This window comes from Nannospalax galili, unplaced genomic scaffold (genome assembly GCF_000622305.1).
Source record: "Nannospalax galili isolate Female #2095 unplaced genomic scaffold, S.galili_v1.0 scaffold34, whole genome shotgun sequence".
Classification (NCBI taxonomy): Eukaryota; Metazoa; Chordata; class Mammalia; order Rodentia; family Spalacidae; genus Nannospalax; species Nannospalax galili.
Window position 1 is genome coordinate 9,997,523 of NW_008338996.1, and position 16,628 is coordinate 10,014,150.

The 16,628-nt window shown below is 45.2% G+C and overlaps 1 protein-coding gene across 2 annotated transcripts in view; it reads right to left on the bottom strand.

Annotated features, from left to right (window-relative positions):
- The window catches only part of Bspry (B-box and SPRY domain containing), an 18,979-nt gene extending 3,597 nt beyond the window's left edge, over positions 1–15,382 (bottom strand). For both annotated transcript variants that reach the window (XM_008833512.3, XM_017798285.2), the window contains exons 1-4: positions 15,167–15,382; positions 10,273–10,371; positions 7,034–7,264; positions 5,256–5,281 (exon numbers count right to left, since the gene is read on the bottom strand). In XM_008833512.3, the coding sequence (XP_008831734.2) occupies positions 5,256–5,281; positions 7,034–7,264; positions 10,273–10,371; positions 15,167–15,370 (560 nt within the window). In that variant the 5' untranslated portion in view covers positions 15,371–15,382. The remainder of the gene's footprint in view (positions 1–5,255; positions 5,282–7,033; positions 7,265–10,272; positions 10,372–15,166) is intronic.
- Between the last annotated feature and the right edge of the window lie 1,246 nt (positions 15,383–16,628).

Below are 16,628 nucleotides of genomic sequence, written 5' to 3' on the forward strand. Positions count from 1 at the left end.
CCAACCCTGAAAAAAACTAGAGGCAGTAGGCGACTCTTGAGTTTCTCTCAGTAAGCTGGTAACCAGACTGGAACTAAGATCTGGGCCTCTGGACTCCTGCGCCATAGTATTTCTACTCTTACTATCCTATCCAGAAAATGCCTCATCTCCTCCAAACCTCAGTGCAATAGGAGTGTTTCCCTGGTTTGGTAGGAAGGTTCAGCCACTCCTCAGCTCTTACATGCAAATAACCTCCTGAGGGGTCACACAGGAAGGAGCCAACAGGGCTGGAGAAATGGCTCAGTGGGTAGAGCACTTGCTATGAAGTATGAGGGCCTGAGTTTGAAGCCCCAGACCCCATGGAAAGCCAGGTGCAGTACCGTGCACCTGTAATCCTCGTGCTCCTAAGGAGAAATGGTAGGCAGAGATTGAAGCATCTCCAGATGCTCCAAGGTCAGCTAGCCTGGTGTAGGCAGCTGTTAACAGCAGACAGACATCCTGTGTTAAACGAGATAGACGGTGAGGACAAACACCTGAGATTGTTCTCTGACCTCCACATGCACACTGGCATTTACACACACACACACACACACACACACACACACACACACACACACACACAGAGCGCTTTTTAAAAAATTTTATTATTTTTTTATGTGTATGTGTGTATTACCTACATGTAGGTAAGTACACCCATGTCATGCAATGCCTGTGGAGGTCAGAAGATGCTATCAGATCCCCTGGGACTAGAGTTATGGACAGTTGTCAGCTGCCATGTGGGTGCTGGGATTTGAACCCGGGTCTTCTGCAAGAACAACCAGTGTTCTTAACTGCTGAGCCAGAGAGAGAACTTTAAAAAAAAAATAGAATGCCTGGTGGGAAGAGTGTCATTTACCCAACTGTTTGGCCTCTGGGCTTATTATTTCTATAGTAAATCACTTAAACTTTGCCACATAATAGGAAGGTAATAGTTATCCCATCTGATGCAAGAACTGTGCTTCAGAGAAGGCCCTTAGCAGAAATGGGAGCTGAATTCAAGTCCTGCCTCCATGCAAAAATAGAACACACCCAGGATGGAGCCCAGGCATCATTCAACCCATTTTTTTTTCCCTTGACCTATAAGGAAATCTCAGAGAGATAAAAAGTGAAGTGGGAATTTATCTGACCCTTTGCAGCCCTCCGACCTGCATTCTCAGAAAGAACATTCCCACCACTTCTAATCCTAAAGATGGCAGTACTCTGATGATGTGAGCTCTCTGCAAGACTGTCACTGTCCCATCCTGAGAAGAATGAAATGAGCAGAGCCTTAGAAATGTTGGGCTCTGGTGACAAAGGTTCTTTGTGGTCAGGACAAGAGGAGTCTGTACCATCTTCTCAAAGCACAGCAGCTCCACCTGGAGCACCCCCAGCCAACGGGTGGAGATGAAAGAGGAGCCAGTGTCAGCAACTAGCTGCCATTCTAGGACAAACAACACCAAGCATGGACAGCACAGTCAACACTGAGCCACCTGGACCAGCAACAAAATGGTACAGAACACAAAACTCATGGCTCCAAGGTGGGGAAGTGAAATGGGGGCCTTGTTGCCACTCTTAGGCAAAAGCTGAGCCCAGCCACCATGCATATGGAAACACCAGAGTCAACAAAGTCATTTCTCACCAGGAAAGCAAGGATCCAGCTAGAGGGGCCTGACAACAGTTTTTTGGAGTGCACTGAAAGACTGAGCAAGTACATAAATATACTGGCATTGTTGGAAGCTGAAGCTCTTAGTGTAAAAGAAGAGACAAATGTGGGTGGAATGGGGGACCAGGCAAAGGCAAAACACTGCACTGTTAGAGTGGACTGAAAGTTGTGGTACAGACTCATGCATGAACATTACACATGTCCCCTAGTTCTGACTGCTGTCCTCTGAGAAGCCCCAGGACAATTACATGTAGTAGTGTGAACATTTAATGCCCGTATCTTGGCCTTGAGATATCTCTTCCTACTAAAAAGATACAAGACCCCTTAGAAATAGCTGATTCCAAGTCTGGGGCAGGAAAAAATGAAATTGAGCCTGGGGATATATCTTTTTGTGTCACAGTGAGAAAGTGCTCAAAGAAAATGGGGACTTGTCAAAAAGACATAGGCTTGAGGCTGGAGAGATGGCTCCGTGGTTATATGCCCTGGCTGCTCTTGCAGAAGACCTGGGTTCTGTTCCCAGCACCCACATGGTGGCTAAAAACTATAACTCCAGTTCCTGGGGATCAGATGCGCTCTTCTGACCTTGCAGGCATTGCACAACATGGGTGTACTTATATACATGCAGGCAAAACACTCATACACATAAAATAAAAATAGTAAATAAAAATCTTTAAAAAGACATAGGCTCCAGCTGGAAGGGGTTCCCGTGTTCAAATGTGGAACAATCGGAATATCAAAATTGTCATAATGGCAGTAATCATTTATAATGCATTAAATGAGAATTTGTGAATCTGTACTGATACTAAGTAAGAGAGTGAACAAGAAAGCAAATAAATGAATAATTCAGGCAGAAATTAATAATGGATGCAAACATATTGGGTAAAAATTTAGTGGGTACAGCTAGGCATGGTAGTGCATGCCTTTAATTCCAGCAGTAGTGAGGCAGAGGTAGGTGGATCTCTCTGTAAGACTGAGGCCAGCCTGGTCTACATAGCAAGTTCCAAGCCAGCTGGAGCTACAGGGAGACCCTATTGGAAAAAGACCAAAAACAAAAATCTTGGAGGGTAGCAAGAAACAGGACATACATAGAAAAAGCATCTTCTCACAATTTGCTTACCGATTATGAAAGGGAAAACGTGACCTTATAATGAAGAACCTGACTGATAACATCCTAAATGCCACTTGGTTCAAATGGTCAGATTTAATACCCCTGATAATGGGGCAGTGATCTCACATTCCCCCAATATGATAAACTGAGGACTTGTCACTTACAAGGTATTCCTGCCAAAAAACACACAACTGAATCTAATCATATGGGAATGTTATATACTCTTAAGTTGAATGATATTCTATAAAACTGGTCTGAAATGTGAAATGTTAAAACATACAATTAAAAAAGCTAAGGGGACAATTTCAGATTGAAAATAGTATTATGTCAATGTTATACTTTTTAAATTCTATACTAGGGTTACATAGGAAAATGTCTTTGTTTTTAGGAGATACACTAAAGTATTTAGAGACAAAAATTCATGTTCTCTGCAACATATCCAATGTATGAGAAAAATATTTTAATTTAATTTAATTTTTTGGTCATTTTGAGACAGGGTCTCTCTGTAGCCCCAGCTAGCCTGGAATTCACTATGTTGACCAGGCTGGTCTTGATTCACAGACATCCACCTGCCTCTGCCTCCCAAGTGCTAGGATTAAAGGTGTGTGCCAACACAGGGGCCTTAAAAAAACATTTTTGTATATACACTAGATAGATGATAGCTATAGATACACAGACAGATGGCAGATGACAGTCACACAGATAGGAAAAGCAACAGAGCAAGAGCTATTATGGCAGAACATTAACAACCGGTATTTCTAGGTAAAACTCATTGTACCACTTTTGCAACATTTTCATAAGCTTGAAATATTTCAAAGTAAAAAAATTAGAGATCAAAGAAATTTTTCTTTCGAAAATCAGACTTGCTTCATATCAGGGATAAACTGTAGGAAAGGAAAATGATGAAGATAAAATGGAACAAGCAGACCGACTGGTGTGGAAAGACTGTAAGAGGGAAGAAGAGAGAACAAGTCAAGCCTCAATTAGAATGACTCGTGGGTCGGGCCTGTAATCCCTGCACTGAGGAGGCAGAGGAAGGAGGATCAAGGGTTCTAGATCAACCTGGACTACATAAAACCCTATCATAAACATAAACACACACACACACACACACACACACACACACACACACACGCTTGAACGCAAACAAACATGAAAGAAAGAAAGAGAGAGGGGGGAGGGAGGGAGGGAGGGAGGAAGGAAGGAAGGAAGGAAGGAAGGAAGGAAGGAAGGAAGGAAGGAAGGAAGGAGAGGCTGGAGCGATGGGCTCAGCCATTAAGAGGACTTGATGCTCTTGCACATGATCCAGGATCAGTTCTCAGAATCCATATGGTGGTTCATGACCACCTATAACTCCAGTTCCAGGGGATATGATACTCTCTTCTGGCCTCCTCAGGCACCAGACACACATATGGTATATATACATACATGCCAGCAAAATACTCATATACATAAAATGAAAATACATAAATCTTTAAAAATAAATGTGATTTAAAAAACCTATACATTTAAAACCAACCACCTTTAAGAGAATAAGATTGAGAATTGCTGAAAACTCACTTTGCTTTTTTTTTTTTTTTTTTTTTTTTTTTTTTTTTCTCCCTGTAGCCCTAGCTGGCCTGAATTCGCTATGGAGACCAGGCTGGCCTTGAACTCTTTTTGCACATGCTAGGCAAAAATGCTGTACCACTAAGCAACACAACTCCAGTGGGATGGGTTAATTATCTTGACTGGCAAATTATATCCATTTGGCCACTTCCTGAGGTCTTTGTAGCACCAAGGACAGATTTGGTGAAATTCTTTGATTGTGGAACAATTAGAATTCAAAATTTGGAGCTGCAGAGATAGCTCAGTGGTTAAGAGCACTGACTGCTCTTGCAGAGGACCTAGGTTCAATTTCCAGCACCCACATGGCAGCTAACAATTATCCAAAACTCCATTCCAGGGGATCTGACACCCTTTTCTGGCCTCTGTGGGCATTGCATGATACAGGTTCACTACATACATGCAGGCAATACACTCATATACATGAAATAAAATATTTTTAAAAAATGCAAAATTTGAGTGGTAATGCAGATTTAGGCCTCACAGATTCTTTCATCATAGAAAAGAAGGCAGTGGAGACAGCAGGGGCCAGGTATTGGAACAGTCTCCGCCCTGGCTCTGCAGCTAAGGCAAGCCCATCAGGCCACTGCTCTTTCTGGACTTCAGCATTTTTATCTGGGGGATGGAGCATAAACTTCTTGGGTGACTGACCACAAGTTGAAGCAGATAAAGTTTAAGAAAGCCCAGGCCAGGGCCCTGACTAGTAAGTTTTTGTTCACTGCCCTTCCATATGAATCTAAAGTAGTCACAGGAGTGAGGAAGCGCCAGCATGGAGCCAGGCTCCAGGGAAGTTGCTCAGCTGAATTCCTGGAATACAGTAGACTGGAAAAGAGGACTGAGGGTCTCCATGACTGTCTGAGCAAAGCACGGGGCCAAACTCACCTCTCGAAAATCTCCTGCTCCTTCTGCTGCAAGAAAAGAAAATCAGGTCAGGCAGGCAACAGAAACCCAGCAGGTGGTCAAGACCTGAACACACAACTGAAGAACACTGTGTGGATGCCAATTCTAGAACAAAGTTCCCACTTCTTAAGGCTCAGCACCAAGCTTTCTGGGCTGTTCTCTCTCACAAACAAATACCCCCATGACATACACAGAATGAATCACCCCATTGCTCTGTGGCATCCTGAGATCCCCTCTATTCCACGAGGATCATCTCCAGTAACAATCACACCCCTCCCACCCCCAGCCCTGAAGACCATCAGCTCCTACATGACTTTCTGAATCTTATTATGATTGACTGAGTGGCTAGGACAGAATGTGCCCTTGCCTGGAAGCTGGTAACTAAGAGAATGCACAATCTAGGACAGTCTCCCTGACTGCCCTACTTGAAAGGCAGAGGAACGGCTCAGTTCTGCATTCTCCTCCCTTTGCTCTGCAGTTTTATTTGGATGGAAGCATCTGCTTATCTATAAAGTACTTCGAGGGCCAGGCGTGGTGGCACATACCTTTAATCCCAGCACTCAGGAGGCAGAGGCAGGCAGATCTCTGAGATCAAGGTCAGCCTGGTCTACATAGTGAGTTCCAGGCCAGCTGGGGCTACAAAGAGACCCTGCCTCAAAAAGACCAAAAATTACTACTACTACTACTACTACTACTACTACTACTACTAATAATAATAATAATAATAATAATAATAATGTTATTTGAAAAGTAACACTCCAAATGTTAATTGTGGCAAGTGTCTGGTAGGACCAGGAATGAGCTCTGTATTTCCATATTGGTGTCCTCATCTGTGTACTCCAGCACAGCCTTCTCTTCCTGTACACTTCTGAACTCATTCCACCTCCCTGACTCCCTGTACCTGGGTGTTTTTCATTATTTCAGAGTCACTTCATCCAGGAAGCCTTCCAGCATGCACCCTCAACTGCCTTGCGGGTGTCCCTACCTCTGAGGAATTCCTCTACCATGACACATCCTAATTGTCAATTTATGTATTCATCTCCTGGGTAATTACAGCTGGGAGCAGCTGGCATCTGTGCCCTGTAACTCTGTCCCATTGCACAACACTTAGGCACTCTGTGAACAGTCACTTGCTATTGGCAGAATATTGTTATCAGGTGCCAAAACTCTCACATATTTTATTCTCCTGCCTCACGTTAAGGATGAAATGATTCAATAATATTTATGTTAGCATTGCAATAAAGATGGATATGGGGACCACAGCAAGGGGTCTTGCAGTGGGTAGGTGGGAAAAAGATTAGGCTGAACTCTGAATAAAGCACAGGCAAGTGAGAACTGATAGCCATGGGGCAGGATGGAGTCAGTGGATGGAAAATCACTAAGAAGAACACTAGAAGTAAGGGGGATCCTGGCTAAACTGCCCTGACAGGATTCTTGCTGAAGACAGGCCAGGGTGATCAGACATCACTGGGGGATGGTGGAGATGAGAAACCTGATCCAATGTCAAAGGTGATCAGATGTCAAGTTGGGGTTTTTGGCCAAACTGATTCAGCTGGGTTCTTTACTAAAACTGGATTTTACAAGGAAATGCACAGATGGGCCTAGATAGAAGAAGCTTTGGAGTTTGGCAAAGAGTCACTGTCATTTATCACAGTTCCAAAGTCTCACTGCTTACCCCCTCCCACCTGTAGACATTCTCAAGGCCTTTAATTTGGAGGAGATTGACTAACCTCTTGTGCCCTCACCCTTGCCTGACTTACAATTAGCTGGAAGTCATCCAGATGGGTAAGCATGTCCACTAGGCTGGTGCGGAGGGTGTCAAGTTTCTGCAGTGCCTCAGCCCAGTGTGCTCGCTGAGTCAGGATGCTCTGGTGGGCCCGCTCCTCTTCACCATGTACTTGTTCTAGTAACCGCTGCTCTTCACTCTCACACAGGCTTCTCACCAGACTCAACCTCTGGATAACCAGCTCCCGTGCTGCACTGGCCATGCTCTGCCAAGAGATAAAATGAGAGTCACGTCCCGGCAAAGCCCAGTCAGTATTAGCAGAAATATGCTGAGATCGATTGGCAATGTCTGCCATGGGCACAGAAAGGGCAATAATGGTACTCAAGCCATTAATTTTGATGTCCCAACATTAAGACTTCCCAAATGTGGTTTAAGGGAAAGAAATTTGAGATCTTGTAAGACCATGATCACATTATGGAGAAGCTGGACAGGGCTTGAACATCAACTAGAATTGCTTTCTTATTTCATGGTTTGAAACACAGAGCTATGGAGCCAAGGGGAGGGGATCATAGAGATCACAGGGCAGAGGGGCCTAAAAAAAAGTCATCTTCGTCAACCAGACCAGTACCAACTAGGGTCTAGTTGAAATTTTACCCCATCTAAGGACCAAAATTTCATTATTTTCTAAGGCTATTCATTCTAAATCATCCAAAGTAGGGTTTTTAATCTACCATAGAGGGGTCCTGAAATAAATTCTCAGTTAATGATGTTAGTATCTTCCTCTAACTCCCAGCAGTCAGGGTCTGGCATGCAATTGGTACCTATAAATACTGATTTGATGACTGAATGGGAAACCTCTCCTGACTTAGGAAAAAATCTCTTGCTAGCTCTGATACAGCAAGTCAGTGGCAGAGGTGGAGCCAGAAGCCCATTCTCCCGACCGACAGCACTACTTCCCTATGCCTGATGCCACATGGTAACCAGTTCTCCAAAGGCATATACTGCACAGAGCACCTGCACTCAGACTCTTGCCAAATGAGTCAGAGTCAGAGGAGGGCTGCCTCCCTCATGTCAGAAAACCAGGGATAGCCAGCTGCTTCCTGGGCCCTGTCCCTGAAGACATGCTTTGAAGAGTGCAGGAGGTGATCATTGCTGGTTTATGGAGGAAACTGAGACCCATAAGCTGCACAATGGGAAGAAGAGACTTTTTAAGCAAATGGCAACTAAACTCACTTGAATTCAAACCAGCATCAAGTTCCACTTTTATTATTACAAACGCTTCCCCTCTGCTTTGACTTTGGCTGTCTAGAGTCACTTCTTAGTGTAGCTGCAAGAGGGCTCCTTTTTAAACTTAAGTGGTTTTTTTAAATTTATTTATGTATATGTGTCTATGTATGATGTGAGAATGTGCAACTGTGTGCAGGTGCCCTAAGAGACCAGAAGAGGGCATCAGACTCCCTAGAGCTGGAGTTAGAGGTGGCTGTGAACTGCCTAACATGGGTGCTAGGAACTGAACCCAGGTCCTCTGCAAGGGCAGCTAGTGCTCTTAACCACTGAACCATCTCTCTCCAGCCCCCATATCCAACTTCTTAATAACAGCATTCCTTATCACAGCCCCAGTAACTACAACCCCTATCCTCAGTATGTCTTGTTTTATATCTCCCTTAAAAAAGATATTGCCTTCTGACAGCATGTATTCTATTTTTTATTATCTCTCTTCCTTGACAAGAATGTAGAATTCATGTGTTTTGTTTACTCTAGAATCCCTTGCACACAGGCCAATAGTACCTATAGTGCCTGGAGTATGGTTACGTGTTCCACAAGGATTTAAATAAATAGTGAAATGTTGCAAGTCTTTCACTTAAGTCAAGATTTGCTTCTGTAGCTTCTAGTCAACACTGTGTTGAAGGCATAGTCAATGCAACATGACAAGAAAGTAAAAATAACAAGAGAGAGAAACAGACTGAGATAGAGAAATCAAGGTTGTCATGCAAATAGCAATGGAGATGAATGGTTAGGCTCCTAGACGCTTTCTGGTTCCTAGTTCTAGTCCCCTTAGCTTTGCAGGGACCCCTGTATCCTGCTGTGAAGTTCCCCATTTGCTTATGCTAGTTCAGTTTATGCAACCGAAAGAAACTTGACGAAGGCAGTGCCAAGGCTGTTCCATGTGCTATATATGTATGGGGTCAGGGGACCGGGGGTCGGGGGCAGGCAGAAAAGAATAGAAAGAATTCATAGGCCCTGCCTGGAAGGGTATACTTGAGAGGGAAGACACAGCAGTGGCACTAAAAGGCTGAGCAGTGACATGTAGCAGAAGGAGCACTGGCCTGAGAGTCAGCAGATCCACGTCATAGAACTGACTGCCATGAGACAATGGGGTCTTGGGCAAGTCAGTTAACCTCTACAAGACCCATTTCTCCATCTTTAGATAGAGACACTACTACCATCTACAGCATAAAACTGTCATAGGAATACTTCAAAGGATCTTGGAATGGTGGCATTTGCCTGTCATTTCAGTACTCTGGAAGTGAGGCAGGAGGATCAGTAGGTTCAAGGTCAATCTTGGCTATATTGCAAGTTTGAAACCAGTCTGGGCTATGAGCTTCTGTCTTAAACAAACAAAACAAAACAAAACAGCCAGGGGTGGTGGCGCATACCTGTAGTCCTAGCACTTGGGAGGCAGAGGTAGGTGGATCTCTGTGAGCTCAAGGCCAGCCTGGTCTACATAGTGAGTTCCAGGACAGCTGGGGCTACAGGGAGACCCTTTCTCAAAAAGGCAAAAGCAAAACAAAACAAAACAAAACAAAACACCAAAAAAAAAGCTGGGGATGTAGCTCAGTGGTAGACCACTTGCATAGCATGTACATGACCCTGGGATCAATTCTTACTACTAAAAAAGAGAAAAGGGTACAAAAAAAAAAAAGAAAAGGAACTAAGATACCCCATAAAAATTCCTAAGGAAGTTTGTAATTCTGGAGCTGAGCACAAAAGAGCTGGTAAAAGACGCTACCCTTCTTGATTCTCTACCCCAAAATACCCAAGAAAGCTGTTTTCTACAGTCCGCAGCCAATGTGGTATAAGAACATGCCTACTCTGTCTGGATGGTATAACTGAGGCTCAAGGGGATGGAAAACCATCCTTCCTGGACAGTCAGCTTCACTAGCAGCACAATGAGTCTGTGAGTTTGGGAAGGGATCCTAGATTGTCCAAAACTCTAGGCCAGGGTCTTACCCTAGGAGGAGGGACAGTGCAGAGAGAAAAGAGGAAGCATACCGCTGCTTTCTGGTTCTTTGCTGGCAGAACCTCAGCCATGTACTTGGTGATGCCGGCGCTCTGTAACTGCAGCCTCTCACAATGGTCTACAATCTTGTTCTGCAACACAAATGGCATTTATGGTGTCCTTATCCGTGCATACAAGCCACTCACTCATTCCAGAGATGTTGCTGTTTTACCCTACCCTCAATCACCCAGTCCCATGACCATAACCCAGATCTCATCATTATCAAAAACAATATCACCCCAAAACCTTTATTTGTGTCAACAATCCCACACCACACTCTTCCTTCAAGCTCACTAATGCTGGAATCCCTATTCCAGTAGCTCAGTTGGGATCACCAATACACTACCACATTTTGCTGTCCACAGACCCTTTGTGGTTTCGCTTCCTTCTTTGTCCCAAATCCCCCATGGCCTGTCATTATAATCACTTCCTTACATACACTTTCAACTTTCCATCATACCCAGCTCCCTGACAACCCAGCTCTACACCTGCACCTGGGCAGAATATGGCTTTTGATTGCTCTCCCTCAAGACATTCCCATTCATGGAACAGCACCATTGGTCATCGACCTATTACCCAGATGAAAAATCCAGGAGATTATCTAGCACCTCCCGCCCCCAGTGAACCCATCAGCCCCCACCTACAAAGTCAGTCACTCAGCACTCAGTCTCTCTCTTTCTCTCTCTTTCTCTCTCTCTCTCTCTCTCTCTCTCTCTCTTTTGCATAGATAGATGATAAGCCACCTCTACTCCTGTAACTCTACCCAAATGGCCATCACCTCCCACAGGAACCCTATTAAACCCTCCATGCCAGGCTTCATTTCTCTCTCTCTCTCTCTCTCTCTCTCTCTCTCTCTCTCTCTCTCTCTCTCTCTCTCTCTCTCTCTCTCTCTCTCTCTCTCTCTCTCTCTCTCTCTCTCTCTCTCTCTCAGTCTTTTTGAGACAGGGTCTCTCTGTAGCCCCGGCTGTCCTGGAACTCACTTTGTAGACCAGGCTGGCCTTGAACTCACAGATCTGCCTGCCCCATGCCAAGCCTCAGGCTTCCTTTCTTAATCTTAAAGCCTCCCCTATTACCCACAGCCACCTTTCCTAAGGAAATCAGAACAGGCTGTGTCCTGCTCAGAAACCTTCCAATGGCTTTTCAATACATTCACAGTGAGAGCAAGCCTCTCTTTTTTAAAAATCAAATTATTTATTATTTTTGCTTTAGTTTATGTGTATGAGTGTATTGCCTGCATGTATGTAAATGTACCCATGTTGTAAAATGCCTGCGGAAGTCAGAAGAGGGCATCAGATCCCCAGGAACTGGAGTTACAGATGGTTCTTAGTTGCCATGTGGGTTCTAGGAATTGAACCCAGGTCCCCTGCAAGAACAGCCAGTACACTTAACCATCTCACTAGCCCCAAGTGCAAGCCTCTTATCTTAGCCAATAGGTCCTACCTGACATGACTCTATGTCTCCAACTACTTTTCACGCTGACCTTCTTTCTGTTCCTTAAAGACACCAAATTTATCCTAAGCTCAGTCCTTTTGCACTTGCTGTTCCTTATTTCTTCAGCAGTAATCCCCCTTTGTGTCTATCTTGCTCCACTCCACTCCATCCAGACAGCACCTCTTCAGAAAGACCTTCACTGACTCAGCCCCATCTTTGTTTTGCTGTATTTTCCCTGATCCCAGTTATAATTCCCTGATTATATATTATGTGTTTATTTTATATGTGTTCCTGCCCACCCCTCCCCCCCACTGTTACTGGAACATGAACACCATAGCTCTGACCTGTTTGTTCTCTATACCCTACTATCTAGAAGGGAGTTCCTGCATATAAAGGGTCTTAAATAAATATTTACTGAATGAACACCCACTACTTTGACCATAAAAGGGTCATCAGTTTTCAGTTCCCAAAGCTACCAACAGGTGGCAGGGGAAAGGTTTAGATATGAGACAGGTAAGGCCTGTGGAGAAGTGGCTCACCCTAGAAGATATGCCTGGACCTCTATTTGCCCACTCTGTGCCTCCAGGGAACAGCTGGAGCCCTTCCAAGCAGCAGTCCTCCATTACTTCCCCTAAGGGTTGTCCTAAGTACCACAATGCAATCAAATTACCTCTTCCAAGAAATTCTACCAAACCCTTCCTCCTACCAGTAGGAGTTAGTCTTATACTTTATAGGCCCAAAGTTAATGAACTGAATCAACTACAAGGAAGCTATGATCACCACACATCCAAGGACTGAGGGAACTGAGCTTGGCTTTTTTTATTTTTCTTTTTTTAACTTTCTTTTTATAAAATTATGTTTTATAGGGGCTGGAGAGATGGCTCAGCGGTTAAGAGCACTGACTGCTCTTACAGAGGACCCGGGTTCAATTCCCAGCACCCACATGGCAGCTACAAACTGTCCTTAACTCCAGTTCCAGGGGAATCCGAAGCCCTCTTCTAACCTCTGTGGCATTGTATGACACGGGTGCACTCACATACATGCAGGCATATACTCATAAATAAATGTAAAAAAAATAAAATTAGGTTTTATTGGTGTGCACTAATTATATAGAACGTTTCGTTTTGACTCTTGTTTAATCACATCTACCCTGCATTACTCTTCCTTCCCCTACCCCCTGGTCTTCTCTTCCTCTTCTCTAATGGTCCCTCTTCTAATTTCATGCAATCTTTTATTATTTATTTATTTATTTATTTATTTATTTATTTATTTATTTATTTATTTTGAGACAGAGCTTCATCATGAAGCCCACACTGGCCTCAAACTTGCCATCCTCACCAGTGTACCACCACACCCAGTCATCGTCATCTTTATTATTATTTTATTTTTATATGCATATGTATGTATGTGTCTGTGTGTACATATTCCATGTGTGGGGTGTTCGTAAAAGTCAGACATGGCTTCATATCCCTTGGAACTAGAGTTACAGGCAGTTGTGAGCCACCTGACATGGGAGCTGGGGAGTGAATTTGGATCCTCTGGAAGAACAGCAAATGCTCTGACATGCTGAGCCATCTCTGCAGCTCATCATGCTGTCTTTTTGTGGCTGTTTTCAGATTCTATATCTGAGAGATATAGACTCTGAATCAGGCCTATTTCACTTAACATGGTGATTTCCACTGCCACCCATTTCCCTGCAAATGACACAATTTCATCCTTTATGATGGAATAATACTCTAGTGTTTATACCTCCTGTAGTCACATTTTCCTTATTAATTCATTCATTGATGGGCATCTAGGCTGGTTCCTAACTTGAGTCTAGCTTCTGAAAAGCTTCTGGGTAGGAATCTAGAAGTGAGAAGAGCAGGTGAACCTGGGGTTGTTTTGGCCCAGATCAGTAATGGTCTTGCTGTGCAGTGCAGTTTCTTTGCAGGCTGGAGGACTAGGGGAAAGGAGTGTACTGAAGGCAGTATGCATTCTAGGGGTGGGGAACATAGCTCAGTTGTAGAGGGCTTGCCTAACCCACACAAAGCCCTGGTTAAATCCTCAGCACTTAAAAAGAAAAGAAAGGGGGCTGGAGAGATGGCTCAGTGGTTAAGAGCACTGGATGTTCTTGCAGAAGACCCAGGTTCAAATCCCAGCACACACATGGCAGCCAACAACCTTTGGAACTCCAGTTCCGGGGATCTGATGCCTTCTGTCCCCTCGGGCATCACACAATGCTGGTGCACTTACATATATGCAGGCAGTACATGCATACACATAAAATAATTAAAATATTTTTTAAAAGAAAAGAGAGAAAGAAAGAGACACTAAAGTGGACAGAAGAGAGCAAGACTCACTTCCTCTAAGTCAAGGACAGACATACACTTAAAATCTTTCTTGTGGGAGTGGGTTCCAGAGAAGACACCTGGGGCAGAGTACCAAGCCTGCTACCCTGCCCCAGTCCTCACCCCTCCCACTAGTCAGGCACAATGGCTACTTTTCAAGGTTTTCCATTAGCTCACTTCCTCCTTCTAACCACTGAAGTCAGGAGGTGGTTTCCTCTTGTCGTCAATGAATCTCCCCTCTAAGCCCTGAACTGCTCCTGGCCTCAGTTTTCTCATCTGTAAAACACGAGTTAGGACTGTCACTTCAAAGGCCTAGCCTGGATGGAATGAGATGATAGATATTTAAGTGCTTAGGAATTTGCAAAAATTCCTACCCATGATGCAAGTTGGTTATATCACTCTACCCAAGTTTATTTTCATCATTGAACCCTTCTGGCCTCAGCATCCAGTAAAGGTGTATTTATTACAATGTGGTCTGAGTGAAGTCCCCAGTGACAGCCTTCAGTGCACAGCAATGCTAACCCACCAGGGAGGGGTTAACTAAGCCATTTAATCAAATTGCAAGGAGTTCCCCAGGGGCTGCAGCTAGGGTGAAAGAAAGAAGCACCAAGGTGACTTGGACTCCAATCTCGGCTGCCCAGGGGAAAGGAGAGAGGGAAGACTGGGACAAGAAGGTGACCTGCCTGGAGCCACACTTAACGTGGAGGTGAGACCTTAGACAATACAGAAGGTCCGGTTGTAGTCCCTACCCCCTGCATCAGCTTCAAGAACAGTCACAGTGAGGTTGGAAGGGAAGCCTACAGGGAGGGGAGGAGGTTCTGAGTCAAAGGGGTGAAGGGGGAACTGCATTTTGTCCGAGGTCACCTATAATAAACACGTACTATTATGAATGTCCCTAACCTACAGTCGAAGATACGGAGCCCCCAAAGTTCAGTGACTCACAGGGACGGCTGGGATTTGAACTCGGAACCAGTGCACTTCCAAAGGCCACAACTTTAACCGCCTCGCTCTACCGGGTAAGGCACGGAGGAGCCCTGACCCCGGCTCTGGTCCCTGCCAGACCCGCCTGGCGCGTCCCCTGGGTCCGGAGCGTGCCACCCCCGGTCCCGGCCCCTCGCCCGCTCACCCGCAGCTCTTCGGCGTGCTCCTCCGCCCTGCGAATGCGGTGCCGGTGGCAGCGGCCGCCCAGCCCCGCGCAGGCTGCGCACACCGGCCGCCGCTCGCAACGGCAGAACCAGCTCAGAGGCTCGCCATGCTCGGGGCACAGCCCGGCTTCCGGTCCCAGCCCCGACTCCGGCCCGGACTCCGGCCGGGTGGCGTCCGCGGACATGGCCGAGTGCCTGGCGCCTCGCGCTCCACCTGTCGCAGGTGCCAGGGGCGGGGCTCCGGAGGCCCTGCCCATCTGCCCTCCCCTCCACGGCCCCGCCCCCCCACCGCTGCGCCCCCGCGCTGGCTCACGCCACCTGAGTCCCTCCCGGGCCAGCAAGCTTTCTGCTAAATTAAATCCCATTGTGCGCGAGTTTTTGAAACTATTACCTAACACCCAATATTTAAATGACCGTAGGAAACTTTAGTGAGCACCTACTAAGTGTCAGGTTTTTGCCAAGCGCTTTAACAGCCGGTTTAGAAGGCAGTTTTATTAGACAAGCGACTTAAAGTGCAGCTCAGCTCTGCTAGCCCCTCTGTGGTCTTGACTGAAATGGATATGAGGAGGACTTGCCCCCATTAACTTGGGCTGAGGAGTAAATAAAGTATATGAAACAAGTCTGGCGAGGTGGCACTCTTTGGTAATCCCAGCACTAGAGAGGTGGAAGCAGGAAGATCAGGCGTTCATCCTTGTCATCCTTGGCTGCATACAGAGTTTAAGGCCAGCCTGGGCTGCATGAGACCCTGTCCCAAAGACGTCAAAAACCTAAAAAAAAACAACGAAACAACAAGACATGAAACATCTGGCACACAATAGCTGCAGCTGCCTAGTATCTCTTCACAGTAGGTGAAAAGTCCTATTACTATGTTTAGTTACATTTATTTTGTGTGTGTGTGTGTGTGTGTGTGTCTGTGTGTGTGTGTGTGTGTGTGTGTGTATGTATGCCAGATCTTGCACTCTTATAGGTTGATGTGCTTGTGCCACAACACCCGTGGAGGTCAGAGAACAACCCGAGGGAATGGGCTCTCTTCTTCCACCATGCAGGTCCAGAGATCAAGCTCAAGTCCCCAGGCTTGGCAGCAAGCACCCTCATCCGATCCCTGCTGCCAGCTCCTGATTACTATTTTGTGGAAATCAAGTAACTTTTAGCATCACACTTACTAACTGATGACAAGATCAAAACCCAGGCAGTTTGACTTAAGGTTACATGATGAGTGATTTTTAAGTTACAACGTATTGAGGCCCATTGTGAAGGTTGATTTTCCAATATACGGTATTCTCATGGAAATTTTCTGAATTTAATTATTTAGGATTTTTTCTTTAAATTAGTATTGAGAAAAAGTAATGTATGTTTATTTTGAAGAAAATGGAATTTTTAAATAAGCATGTAAAAGAAACACACACACGTACACACACACACACACACACACACACACACACA